The sequence below is a fragment of the Elgaria multicarinata genome, chromosome 11 (genome assembly GCF_023053635.1).
Source record: "Elgaria multicarinata webbii isolate HBS135686 ecotype San Diego chromosome 11, rElgMul1.1.pri, whole genome shotgun sequence".
Classification (NCBI taxonomy): Eukaryota; Metazoa; Chordata; class Lepidosauria; order Squamata; family Anguidae; genus Elgaria; species Elgaria multicarinata.
In genome coordinates, this window is record NC_086181.1 from 9142004 (window position 1) to 9156077 (window position 14074).

Below are 14074 nucleotides of genomic sequence, written 5' to 3' on the forward strand. Positions count from 1 at the left end.
ACCCTAAAGCGTCCCAGACAGATGGTTGTCCAGCTGCCTCTTGAATGCCTCTAGTGTGGGAGAGCCCACCACCTCCCTAGGTAACTGGTTCTATTGTCGTACTGCTCTAAAAGTCAGGACGTTTTTCCTGATGTCCAGCTGGAAACTGACTTCCTGTAACTTGATGGGAGGATCGAGAAGAGCTCCTGGCCCTCCTCTGGGTGACAACCTTTCAAGTATTTGAAGAGTGCTCTCATGTCTCCCCTCAATCTTCTCTTCTGCAGGCTAAACATGCCCAGTTCTTTCAGTCTCTCTTCATAGGGCTTTGTTTCCAGACCCCTGACCATCCTGGTTGCCCTCCTCTGAACACGCTCCAGCTTGTCTGCGTCCTTCTTGAAGTGTGGTGCCCAGAAAAGCCATGCTGGATCAGGGTCTATCTAGTCCAGCACTCTGTTCACACAGTGGCCAACCAACTCTCCATTGTGCCTGGGTCCAGCTCCAGCTGAGAGCCCCCTCCCTCCTGCTGCCAATTCTCAACTGTCACTGCTGAACTTTGAAACTAAGAATGTGGTGCCTGAATTTGCTTTGCTTTCCCCCCTCCTCCTCCCTCCCAATCCCCTTTCCTTTTGTGTCATGTCTTTTAGATTGTAAGCCTGTGGGCAGGGACTGTCAAGAAATATTTTTGTAAGCCACCATGTGAGCCTTTTTTTTGGGGGGGGGGCTGAATGGCGGCATAAAAATGCTTAAATAAAGAAATAAACGGTCAACCAGGGACCCAGAAGCAGGACATGGTGCAACAGCACCCTACCACCCATGTTCCCCAGCAACTGGTGTATATAGGCTTAGTGCCTTAGTTCCAAGTAAACACGCCTAAGAGTGCCCCACCAGACACGTGTGAGTGTGAGAGAGAGAGGAGAGAGAGAATATGTGTATATGCGTATGTTTGCCCTCGTGACTAGGTCGCGTGTCAGCTTCTGAGGCGGTTCTTTGGCGCCTCAGAGCGGCCACGCTGGGACGTCAGTGGGTCCCAAGAGGCGCTTGTTTGTCTCCCTCCCTCCCTCCTTGCCTGCCTGCCTGCCTGCCTGCCTCCTCCTCCGCCCTCAGCCTGCAGGGCCAGGCTGGGCTCTGGCGGTTGATGGGGCGGTCCCGAAGGAGGAGCCCGCTGCTTGCTGGCTCTGAGGCGCCCGCTTCGCCGAGCCGCCAGTGCTGCTTCCTCTTCTCGAGGCGCTCGCGGCCGTTGCCCTCCGCGGACACCTACCCCGGCCTCCCATGGCCGGCCGCGGCGGCTTCCCGCTGACCCCGCCGCTCCCGGGGGGACCCCCGCCTACCATCTCGGTAGCGGCTGCGGCCATCCCTCCCCCCACGGTTCCAGGACCGGGAGGCGGGCTCTTGCGAGGACCCAGCCCGGCCGGGGCCACCCCATACCGGCCCATGGGGCACGCAGCTCAGTTCCAAGTAAGTGGCGGGGAGGCGCACGTGTGTATGCGCGCGTGTCAGCGTGGGGTTATTACTCAGAACACCTCTCTTTGGGGATGAAAGTGCTGGAGAAGCGCTAAAAGTGCGGTATCTGCAAGGGCGGGGTTGGGGGGCGTCAGGGAGGGTCGAGAAGATGGATCTCCAGTGGGACGGAGATCAGGGTCTGGGCATACGTGAAGAGATACCAGGTCCTTGGAAGAGCATCCGTTTAATGGCAGGTCTAGAAAAGCACTTCAGCAAGGACTTCCCTTAGTGACTGAGAAGGATTATTAGGAATTGGGGGCGGGGGGGGGGGTACGTAAGGACCTAAGGTTATGTCCCAGAGTGGAATGCCAGGGATCTGAAGGGAAGAAGGCTAGCGGAGTGTTTTGGGAAGAAGAAAGGGAATACTTTATTTTATTTATTTATTTATTTATTTAAGCATTTTTATGCCGCCATTCAGCCAAAAAAGGCTCTCACGGCGGCTTACAAAAGTATTTCTTGACAGTCCCTGCCCACAGGCTTACAATCTAAAAGACATGACACGAAAGGAAAGGGGATTAGGAGGGAGGAGGAGGAGGGGATATGTTGGGGTGGGGAGTATGGCAGATATAAGGAGCGATTTGGGGGGTGGGTGGGAAGTAGGTCTCACTAAAGCCTTTTTGTGGGGAAGTATGAGTTCGGGGTGGACTTCAGGGTGGAGTGGGTGAGAGCTGTTGGGGGCATTTAAACGAGGGCAGGGTTGGGATGATTGATGAACCTGACAGGTCGGGTCAGCAATATCAGGACAGTGTTTGTGGGTGGGTGGGATTATGGGAGATGGACAACTGCCCATCCTCTTTCTTTGGAGACTGGTTAAAATCCGAGCATAGCAATAATTCCAAAATTATTTTAAAATGCATTTTCCCCCTTTAAATGTCATACATAATGGGTATTTTGTTTCTACTGTTGTAATTACTGCTTTTAAAATGTTGTTTTCTTCCTCAGACCTTCCAAGTGGGGTGTACAATTTAAATCAATAAAAGTAGAAGTGGGGTGTTTTGGAGTGGGCATCGAGGGGCGCTGGAGTCTCTCTTGTGCTGGTTGGGTTCTCTTAGGCCTTAGGTGAGTGTCTGTGTTGTGGGGTGAGGGTAGGACTTCTCAGTACAAACAGCGGGCCTCTCAATGCAATGCTGCATGTATCTGCTCAGGAGAAAGTCCCAGAATGTTTAGTAGGACTTACTACCCCATGGTAAGTGTGTTTAGGATTGCAGACTGTACCAGTCTTGTAGTGGTTTCATGGTGCTGAAGGTTTGGATTATGGAGAGGTGGAAAGCTGCTAGTCAGGAAACTGGTTCTTGCTGTTCTCTAAAGGCAGAGCTAGTATTTACCTATCAGGGCTCTCATATCTGTACTTAAAAGAGCCACATGGGTTAATAAGACAGCCCTTCCAGCTTTGTTAAGTAGGCAGATAGAGGAGACTATGGAAAGAAGCAAAGTGTCACCCAAAGAGGTATCTGAAGTATTTTTCTTGAAAGCAGAGTGTGTAGCTTTTGGCATGTGGGTTTGTCTGGCGCAAGATTCCCAGTCCCATCTCTCCCCCCCCCCCCCACGCCCCAACCCTGCTGGCAACCTTGATTATACACAACTTTGTATATTAGAAGATTTGCATCCTCAGCAGTAGTTGAGGTAGAGAGATAGTATTACACTCTCAGGTGGGAGTGGAGGAGGGGGAAAGGACACAAAGCAATGATGACAAAAGGGCAGATGGGATTTTTGTTTTGTTTTTTTCTTGGCTTAGAGAAGCACACTGTGAGACCATAGTGTGGTCCTCTAAGCCAAGAAAATGTTTGTTTTTTTCACCAGAAGTCCATCTGTCCTTTTGTCATCATTGCTATTCCTGGAATAGTATGCAAAAAGTGGTAAAGGGAACTTCCTCCCAGACTTTGTGCAAAAGTATGCTAAGAAAGCACAGAGTTTAGTACATCAGATCTGTAGAACCTCTGAACAGAGGCCACCAGCCATGTATAGTGGTCTTCCAGAAATCACCTGATTGCTTTCAGTTGCCAAAACTTGCTACCAGTTGGGTGATAAGTACTTTGCTGAGTACTGAGCAAGGGAATGGTAGTTTGTTTGTTTGTTTGTTTGTTTGTTTGTTTGATGTAAGAAGCTAAAATCCTGCTTTTTTCTGCTACGTCATACTTCGCGAAATAACTTAAAAACAAGATCAACAATGTACCAAAAAGTTAAAAACCATATAAATCATATGAAAGCAAAACGGCCAGTGGATTGTTTCCAAACCTAACTGTCTGCCAGTGGAAAGGAAACCACTAGCAGGATGAATTTCTCCTCCCCGCTGCAACCCCCTTGTGCTCCCCCCCCCAAATCTGCTTTGGAAGGTTGGGGAACCCTCCTGAGGAGATATGAACAATGTGCATGTGGGGTGCAGGGAAAGGAGAGCTAGGAAAAGTCTGGTTGTGTAACATTGGATTCAAGAGCTAGAAAGGAACAGCTAATAATAATAGTAATAATAATAATAATTTCTTAACCACCTCTCCCTTTGTATCGAGGTGTACAACATTAGTACAACAATACAATATAAATCAAATGCATAAGCATATGAAAACAGTACATGTCAGGCTAAAAACATTCAGCTGAAAGACTTTGTGAATGACGATGTTTTAATCAGGCGCCTGAAGGAATACAACGTTGGGATGTGACAGATCTTACTTGAAAGGGCATTCTGCAGAGTGGGTGCCACAATCAAAAAGGCTCTGCTCCTAGTAGCCATCTTCTGCCTTGCCACTGACAGCCAAGGAGTCTGGAGTAGGACCTTGATGTTGGTACTCTGGATTAATTATCCCAAGTACAGAGGTATGGTTTGGGGAATTTTTATTACTCTTTATAGAAATATTGAAACTTTATTTTTGGAATGGCTAATTGTCCCATTTTTCAGAAAGCCACAGTGAACATCTGAAATAGCCCACTGGATCAAAACAGAAGCAAAAATAAATAAAAATGTAAATGCAAACTCCACCTCATGCAGTGTATAGGGGAAGGAATAAAATACTTTTAAAAAGGGAAGTTGTCATGGGCAAATATTTCTTCTTATCTAAGATAGTAGGACCTGTTAAAAAATTCCCTAATAAATAGAAGCACTGTCCGGCAGTAAAATTCTTGAAGTGATTTTGAGTTGGTTTGCTGCCTTATCTTATGAAGAAGTCTTTTGGCTATGACCCTTGAGATGGTATGGAAAGACAATTTCCATTGCAACAATTTTACTCAAGATATCAGAAATACAACAACACATTGTTTTGTGCTACCTATCAGCTGCATATGTGTATTTCACACAGAAAGATATTGGTGTTTTATAGTACAATGCTTTTAATATTTAGGGCAGAACAAATCCCACTGTTTTCAGTGGGAGTTACTTCCTAGTAAGTGTACATCGGATTGCAGCATTATTATGCACCTCTGCCCTCATACTGACGAAGCCAGCGTGGTCCAGTGGGTCAAGAGTTGGGCTTGGTTTGAGAGACCTGGTTTTGGAGTTCATTGTATGGCCTTCAGCATCACTAGAGATGTGAAGTCACAGGAAAAAAACAGAAAAATTGGGGGGGGGTTTTGGTTTCCCCCCGTAAAATTGAAAAAAAAATGAAGAAAAAATGGATTATGGAATGTTTTGTTTTAGCATGATGAATAAAATGTTTAAGACAAGGTGTTCAGATATTAACTTCTCCAAATGATTTCTAAAAACTATGTACAGTATCAGATTATTACAATTTCTGTGCACCGAGGACAAGCAAGTCCTAGGTTGCAAAATGAGACTACAACTCTCAAATACAAGACCAAGATGCACTTTTGCCTCTAGGGGGCACTGCCACTGAAGCAGAGACTGAAACTGATAGTGATAGCTATAGCTCAGAAAATGAGTCTGATTAAATTCCTTACATATTCATTGAATCTTGGTCCCCACCTTTTTTCCATTTCTTTTTATGGGAATGAGTGCTTTATGTCTGCTTGACACTGTGGAGGACTAGCGGAGACATAAATAATTTTCTTTGTTACTAATGTTGATGGTTTCTTCTGGTTTCTTTAAATTGTTTTTTGCCTGCTTCTCATAAACTGGTAAAACCAAAGAGGTTCATTACAGTTCAGGTGTTCCTTACAGCTCAGGAGTTTGTAGCTCCATTTGTTACCCCCCCAAAAGTAAAAATTTTAAAAAAGTAAATTCAATTTGTAATAATTGTTTGAATACATTGTACTTTTAATATACCAAATGTAATAATTTTATACCAAACCAACTTGTACATAATTACATTTTATGTTCCTAAAGTAACAAAGTGACTTTCAATTTGTAAAAAGTGCTAATATTGCATTTCCCCCAATTTTTCCAAAAATTTCTATCCCCCTAAACCCCCCCCCCACTGTTTTTTCCCCCTATGGCTTCAAAATTTCTGGAAATTTTACATCTCTAAGCATTACACTTTCTCAGCCTTACCTCTGGAAATATGAATCTTCTTCAAAGATTTGTTGCAGGGGTGAGCACAATAAAGTTATAGAGAACTTAATAAATTTAAAATATCTGTATAAATTACTAGTACATCTGCTACATACCTGCCCACATTGTTTGAATTAATTTCCTATAATTACCATACCATAATAATATTTTACATTATTTATGGAGTCAGTTTGACTTAGCTTAATTAGTAACTAAAAGTAGTGCACTTATTAAAATATTGCTTACTCTAGTTTCTCCCCTCTATCTTTAGAAAATCTCTCTTATGAATACTGATTTCTGGACATCTTACCTCTCTCTAGTCATATGAAAGTGCCACAAATCTCATGTCTTTCTCCTTCCTGTATTAGGATGGGATCTTTTGTTGAGCTTCTTCCAAGAACTTGAGATGGGGTGGAGATGTGCAATCTCCCTAAAGAATCATAATCAATCTCATAAATATGTGCTTTCGAGATGAAAAGCAGGGCATATCACTTGCTTGAAAAATAATACAACTTTACCTAAAGCAGTAGGCTATAGCTTGAGTTTCAGGATTATTAATTAAGGCTTGCTTTTATTCATCAATAACTTCATCGTGATCTCTTATAGATTATTATTGTTGTTTGTATAATACCTAAAATTGTGCTAGACACTTTTGAAAAAGATAAACCAGTCCTGGCTCAAAGCAGTCTTGAGTCTTATGAAGAGTTATATGACTGAACAAATTCATACTGAAACATAATGGAAATAGATAAGGTAAGGAAGTGACTAGCTATGGACAACTCATATAGCAACTGATAGCAGTTGATTTCAGGTTGATGTGGAGGAAACTAGGAAATAATACATTTTTGCAAACAACAACATATCTGCCTTTCCAGCCATTGCACAGATTGGCTGCGTTAGGCCGTCACATTAAACTATAGTTTATTGAGGGATAGATAAGCCTAGTTCTCCCTCCATGCTCATGTGTTCCTTGCAGAAGAAAAAGTTTGGAAACTTTTGATTAAAAGTTTTTGCTTTCCTTGTTGTCTGAACACAAGAAACTGTGGTTAGTCTTAACCCTGGCTAGTTTCAAATAAGCTAGCTTTGTAAACCATGGTTTGAAGTTGGCTTATTTGAAATTCCACAGTTTGCTGGGTTTGGATGACATGGCAATTCGTGGTTAAACAAAAGTGGAAACAAAAGCTTCTGAATTTGCAGCTGGAGGAAGAGGAGAGGGAGCACAAGAGCTCAGAGAGAGGCTAGGCTCATTCACGTTTTGAAAAATCCATAGTTTAATATGACATCCAAATGCAGCTATTGATCTTATTCACATAATAACCCATGGTTTGTTACCCTGCCCAGGGTGTGTCTGGCAGACAATAGAACAAAACATGGTTTCTTTTCTCAATCCCTGGGTTGTATGTTTTCCCCTTCCTTCATATACTCTGTCCCTGTGTCCCAAATACCTTTGCAGGTATTTTTATTTATTTATTTATTTATTTATTACATTTTTATACCACCCAATAGCCGAAGCTCTCTGGGCGGGTCACAAAAATTAAAACCGTAATAAAACAACCAACAGGTTAAAAGCACAAATACAAAATACAGTATAAAAAGCACAACCAGGATAAAAACCACGCAGCAAAATTGATATAAAATTAAAATACAGAGTTAAAACAGAAAAAATTAAATTAAATTTAAAATTAAGTGTTAAAATACTGAGAGAATAAAAAGGTCTTCAGCTGGCGACGAAAGGAGTACAGTGTAGGCGCCAGGCGGATCTGTCTGGGGAGCTCATTCCACAACCGGGGTGCCACAGCGGAGAAAGCCCTCCTCCTAGTAGCCACCTGCCTCACTTCCTTTGGCAGGGGCTCACGGAGAAGGGCCCCTGTTAAGGTCTTAAGGTCCGAGCAGGTACATATGGGAGGAGGTGTTCCTTCAAATAACCTGGCCCCAAACTGTTTAGGGCTTTAAATGTCAATATCAGCACTTTGAATCGGGTCCGGACCTGGACTGGCAGCCAATGAAAATGTGATCTCGCCGGCCAGTCCCTGTTAGTAAACGGGCTGCCCTGTTTTGTACCAGCTGAAGCTTCCGGACCGTTTTCAAAGGCAGCCCCACGTATAACGCACTGCAGTAATCCAAACGAGAGGTTATCAGAGCATGGATAACTGTAGCTAGGCTATTTGTAGAATGGCTAAGGTTTTTAACTACCTCTGTAGCCTGGTGACACAACCCACGGCTCTGGTCCACACGTAATGACAAGCCATGTTTTAAACAACCCAGAGTTCACAACCCAGCAACAAACCATAGGTTCTCTTTCTGGATTGTTTGTGGTTAACAAACCATGGTTTGTTAGTGTAGCTGACTTTGCACAATATGACAACTTGGAATTCAATAACCCATACCATGAGTTAGTGTTATGTGCAGACCTAGCCATTGTGTACTTGGCTTTTAAAACAGTAAGTCGTTTGATGTGAAAAAAAATCCTGTTTTGTTCGGGATCTGTTCTGCTTGCTTTTAGTTTGCTTCAATTTTGGATTTATGTTTAATTCATGTAAGCAAATCAGAAGTTAAAAGTTGTAAAATGGTGTTATATCTGGGCTGCTTTTTCAGTTGTCCCATTTGCTGCAGATCTGGGAGTTTGAAGAAAGTCCAGAATCTGGGAGGCTGTTGTATGTTTTGGCTGGGAAATGCACATGGTTAACCAGTCATAATCGATGCTTACATGCATACTGGGACACATATCTTCAGAAGTTTGCATCTAAAATGAGATCAGGAACAGCTTTCAGAATGGGAAATCATGCAAACAAGCCGTGTACTTTCAGAAAGTAGCCCAAGACGGTTTAGTGCTTGATTGTAGATTTGAGTCTCCAAAACCACTGTTGTTAAAAGGGTTGGAGAAAGAGTTCTTAATTTTTAAAAAACCCTCCGTTTTGAACCGTCAAATACATATTTTCTACATGGAATATGGATATATTGGACTGGAGATGAGAGAGATCCTTCTTTGGATTTGAAAGCAAGAATAACTTTAAAAGCCCAGTGTTTTCAGACACTTTTCTCTGTCATGGAGTTGCAAAGCAGTTTTCATATTTATTTTATTCTGTTGTGGTTCAGGAATATCTTTCCACTCACCTGAGATCACAGGTGCCCCCCCTCCCCAGCCTCACATCTTCTGGAGTAGCATGGACTGCTATGTTCCCAATAACTTACTTTTTCGTTGAAATCTAAGGTTCAGAATGGTTTTTTCCCCTCAAATGAGATTGTATAGTGACCCTATTTTTAGAATCTGTATTTGTGTTGTTGCATTTACCTGCATTTGGTTTACTTGCTCTAGCCATCTGCTCAGATGCCATCTTTTGTAGTGCACTATATGTGCTCCTGTTCACGATCTGAATTATGTGGTGCATGGAGTATCCTGCCTTGGGGTAAGGGGTTAGATTTAATGGTCTGATGATCCCTTTTGGCTCTATTATTTTGTAAGTAGAACAGACTTTTCAGCAGTTCCTTCCTGCATGTGCTGCTGTGAAAGCATCAGCAAAGGCCAGCAGGCAATCGAACCTGAATGTTAGAATCTGAGGGCAATAGCTCGACACCTGAAGACATTGCACCATTTTCAAAGACTCTAGAAAATACATACTTTATGAAACTTGTTTGTACCCCATGTCAGAAGCATTAGCTTTGCTCTGCAGATGAGGAGTGTTTCACAAGTCTGGCCTGTGTTTCCAGCAGTGAAAGAGGCTGTGCCCCTGCATGTCCCTTCACTTCCCTTGGTGGTTCTGCAATAAGGAAGCAGGAAACAGAAGCAGCCAAGTACAGCAGCAACTTTAGCAAGTATTAGCCTGATGAACCTGCAGGGTGGTGTCATGCAAGCTTGTGACTGGATGGGTAGATGTTGACTCCTTTTTTTCCTTTTTGCACTTCAGGCAGAAAGCATCAGAGATGATGGGGAACATTTGAAATATTTTCTCTGTACTTTGCCCCAAAATATCAATAAAACAAAAGGTGCCATGTTATTCTCAAAGCATATATAAAACAGGCGAGACAATGACCTGTTCAGACGTCATGCTAAGCCACCGTGGATCGCTCAAAAACGTGATCCACGGTGACTTAGTGTGTCATGAGGTTTTCTCCCCGCCATGATGGCTCAACTACCCACCCCCATGGCCACCTTCTGCAATGGGGTTAATTGGCCCTGAGGGTAGGTGGCGTGTCATCGGTTGGGCTTTTTGTGGATCATGCCAGCCACGCAAATGGAAAAAACGTCCAACGAGAGTCGGCTGGCAAGGGTATCTGCCACTTCTGGTGACCCTCTTGCTGGTGGGTGTGACCTTTATGGTTGCACAGCCCTTGGGATGACTGGAGTGGCAGCCACTCTACCTGCTGGGATATGCTGACGCAGCGGCGGGAGGCTGCGAAGTTATCCAGGGAGCAGGGAGGGATAAGTAAACCATGGCTCTCCACGAGGTAATGGTAGCGTGATGGTTTTCCTACCCCTTCCCACTCTGTGGATTCTTTACCCTTCCTTCCCCCGTGATCGTGTGAACAGAGCCAATATGTCTCAGTGAACCAACTCCTGTTGGTGTAGTAATATGGAAGCTTTCAGGTTACACTGCACTCTCACTTAATATCTTGCTTCCTTTTTAGGACTGCAGTCCAGTATAAAGACATTTTACTTGATTAAACATAAGAGTTTTAATGGATTAATTGGTATCTCAGGTAAATTTGCTTATGGGTAAAAATATTTCTGGAGCTGGAAGCATACTTCGTTTTTAGATTATGCACACATGCCACTGCAGACATCGACTTAGAAAAGGTATACCTCCTATTTGTAAGAGAAAGAAAACAGCCTTTTTTAATATGGTGCCTGCAATCTGCAGTTTTATAGGCATTTTATTAAACATGAATTTTAAAAATACTTGCTGTCCAAGTAATTGAGATGTGGGCACCTTTAAGTCCAGAGGGTTTTTATGATGGGTCAATCTAATTTCCCCATTAAATGTTGCATTTTAGTTCATTCTGTCTGATGAATAGTTCAGTGTAATTTGAAAGCTGATGTACTTTAAACAAACAGCTGCTTAGTTTTACAACATGTCTTATGTCTAAACTGATCAGAGCAGTACACTTCAGCAATGTTGCTTTTATTGCATAACTTTGTTGAATAGGGCAATCCTACCTGAAGAGTCAGAATGTTCTGACACTGAGCCCTCAACATATCAAGAGCCCTCCAGGACTCAGGCTGGCAGGGCAAAAGTGAGGGAGGAGTGGTGTCTCCTTCCTTTCCAGCTTCAGGGATGGTGGTGATGCAGGAGGGAAATTATTCAAAGCAGCTCCTGGGCTGACATAAATGTTCCCGCATGTTGGTTGCAGACTATGGCTGTGTTCAGCCAACACGATAGTCAACAGTGTGGTAATAACTCGACAGTTGTTTATCTAGGGGTCACTCCCCACACAACATGATAATAATCAACTGTGGTGTGGATTAGGATCAGCATTGAGTTGACTATTAATCCACGCTGAATTGCCTCACTCATCCCCTGCCCTCTCTCCCCTCTTTGATCCTCCCGCTAGTATCCCAAAAGCCATTGCTGGCGAAAATCAATCCTGCCAGCTGGACTAGAACAGCAGCAGCAGCAGCTGCTGCTTTGACCACTCTTGCCTTGCAACTCTGTGGCTGATGAAATAACCAACAATGGCTGAGGAAATAATCAGCAGTGCCCTCCACAAAACATGGCAACCAACAGTGGTTCAAATAGCCAAGTCTGCACACACAACACAATAAACCACAGTGTGTTAAATAACCAACTACTTAAACCACCATTGGTTATCATGTTGGCTGAACCCAGTCTATGTCACTCTCCCAATCCATACCTACTTACCTCTCATGATGCCAGGGAGATAAGGAATATAGAGGTTTCTGTGGGGGCTGGGAAGGAGGGCTCTGAGGTTGGATATACCCACCCTCAGTGGGTGGGGTAAGGGGAGATCAAGTATATCCAATGTCCCCTGAGATGCCTGCTATGGGGTCAGAGGATTGCAGCCTAAATAACACATATTATACTGAAAATAATGTCTGATGAATTTGGGAGGAAAGGGTAGCATTGTGGTAGGATTCAAACTTATGAGCAAACAATAAGTGTGGTAAGAGGATGGTTTAAGGGATATATCTAAAGCAGGCGAGCCATGGTGTAGAGCACAGATGCTAGAGGTATTAGCAGATAGTTCTTGCATTCTTATTTATTTATTTATTTATACCATTTCTATATCTCCTAATAGCCAAAGCTCTCTTAACAGTTCACAAAAATTGAATACATAAAGTACAACTTGAGAATAAAACTTAAACCACAATATAAAAGTACAACCAGAATAAAACTGAGAAGCAATGCAGAGATTTAAAATACAGATTTAAAACAGCAAGTTAAAAGACTTGGATGGTAAATTGTTAAAATACTGGGAAAATTAAAAGTTCTTCACCTGACATCAGAAAGAGTATAACATAGGTGCCAAGCGAACCTCTCTAAGGAACTCATTCCACAGCCAGGGTACCACAGCAGAAAAGGCCCCCCTTCTGGTAGGCACCCACTCCCAGAGAAGGACCCCTGAAGATGATCTTAGGGTCTGGGTAGGTACATATGGGAGGAGGTGTTCCTTCAGATAACCTGGCCCCAAGCCATTTAGGGCTTTGAATGTTAATACCATCATTTTGAATTGGACTTGGACCTGGACTGGCAGCAGTGAAGCTGAAAAAGTACTGGGGTAATGTGTTCTCATTAGCCAGTCACTGTTAACAATCTTACTGCCCTGTTTTGGACCAGCTGAAGTTTCTGGACCTCTTTGAAAGGCATCCCCTCATATAATGCATTGCCGTAATCCAGCATAATTGTAGCTAGGCTGCCTCTGTCCAGATAAGGGTGTAGTTGGTATATCAACCTAAACTGTTAAAAGGTGCTCTTTGCCACTAAATCCACCTGTACCTCAAGTGACAGTTCTGGATCCAAGATCACCCCCAAACTACAAATCCCATCCTTTGGGGGATTGCAGTCTCCTCCAGAACAGGTTGAATATCACCTAGCCAGATAGACAAACCACCCACTAGCAGTATATCCATCTTGCCTGGATTGTTGGCCCTCATCCAGTCCATTACTGTGCCCAGGCACTGATTCAGAACAGCCACTGCCTCACCTGGGTTTGATGAAAAAGGTAGGTAGAACTGGGTGTCATCTACATATTGATAACACCTCAGCCCACATTTCCAGATAACCTCTCCCAGTGGTTTCATGTAGATGTTGAACAGCATATGTGGTAAAATAGAGACCTGTGGAACCCCATGGCCTAAGTGCTATGACACAGAGCAATAATCCCCCAGCACCTCCTTCTGGAATTAGCCATCCAACTAGGAGCAGAACCACTGCAGCGCAGTGCCTCCCAACTCCTAGCCCAGACAACCTATCCAGAGAGATACCGTGGTTGATGATATTGAAAGTCACTGAGAGGTCCAGGAGAATCAGCAGGGTTGCACTCCCCCTGTCCCTCTTCCAGCAAAGGTCATCCCATAGGGCGACCAAGGCAGTCTCCATTCCAAACCAGGCCTGAAGTCCGATTGAAATGGATCTAGATAATCGGTTTCCAAGCATGCCTGGAGATGTCCTGCAACACTTGCTCAAGCACCTTGCACAGGAAAGGGATATTAACCACTGGCATATAATTGTTAACATCCGCAGGTCCAGGTTAGGCTTTTTCAGGAGTGGCCTGATTGCTGCCTCTTTTAAAGAGGCTGGCATTGCTCCCTCTTTCAGGGAGGAATTTACAACCTCCTGGACCTAGCCGGCAATCCCCTCCTTATTCGATGTAATGAGCCACGATGAGCCACAAGTGCCTAGGTGGTTGAGTGGACTTGGCCAAGCAACTTGTTCACATCCTTGGGCCTCAATAACTGAAACTCATCCCATAAAACTGGACTAGATGGTGATCTGGACACCTCTACTAATAGAACTGCATTAAACATGGTGTCCAATTAATGATGAATCCGAGCAACCACCTTATCTCCAAAGCTCCAATGCTAAATGTGCTACCGAGGGTTCCAGAGTCTCTTACTCTGGCCCAGAATGTAGCAGGCCACAAGCCACCCAAAAAAGCTCTGCTGGATGACACTGAGGCAGCTGGACAACCCCCTCTCAGGGA

General features: G+C 43.8%; 1 protein-coding gene across 1 annotated transcript in view; it reads left to right on the top strand.

The window, feature by feature from the left end:
• Nucleotides 1-1204: 1204 nt before the first annotated feature.
• SMARCD2 (SWI/SNF related, matrix associated, actin dependent regulator of chromatin, subfamily d, member 2) overlaps nt 1205-14074 on the top strand; it is a 40180-nt gene continuing 27310 nt past the window's right edge. Inside the window, exon 1 of the mRNA XM_063137281.1 lies at nt 1205-1434. Within this exon, the coding sequence (XP_062993351.1) occupies nt 1249-1434 (186 nt within the window). The 5' untranslated portion in view covers nt 1205-1248. The remainder of the gene's footprint in view (nt 1435-14074) is intronic.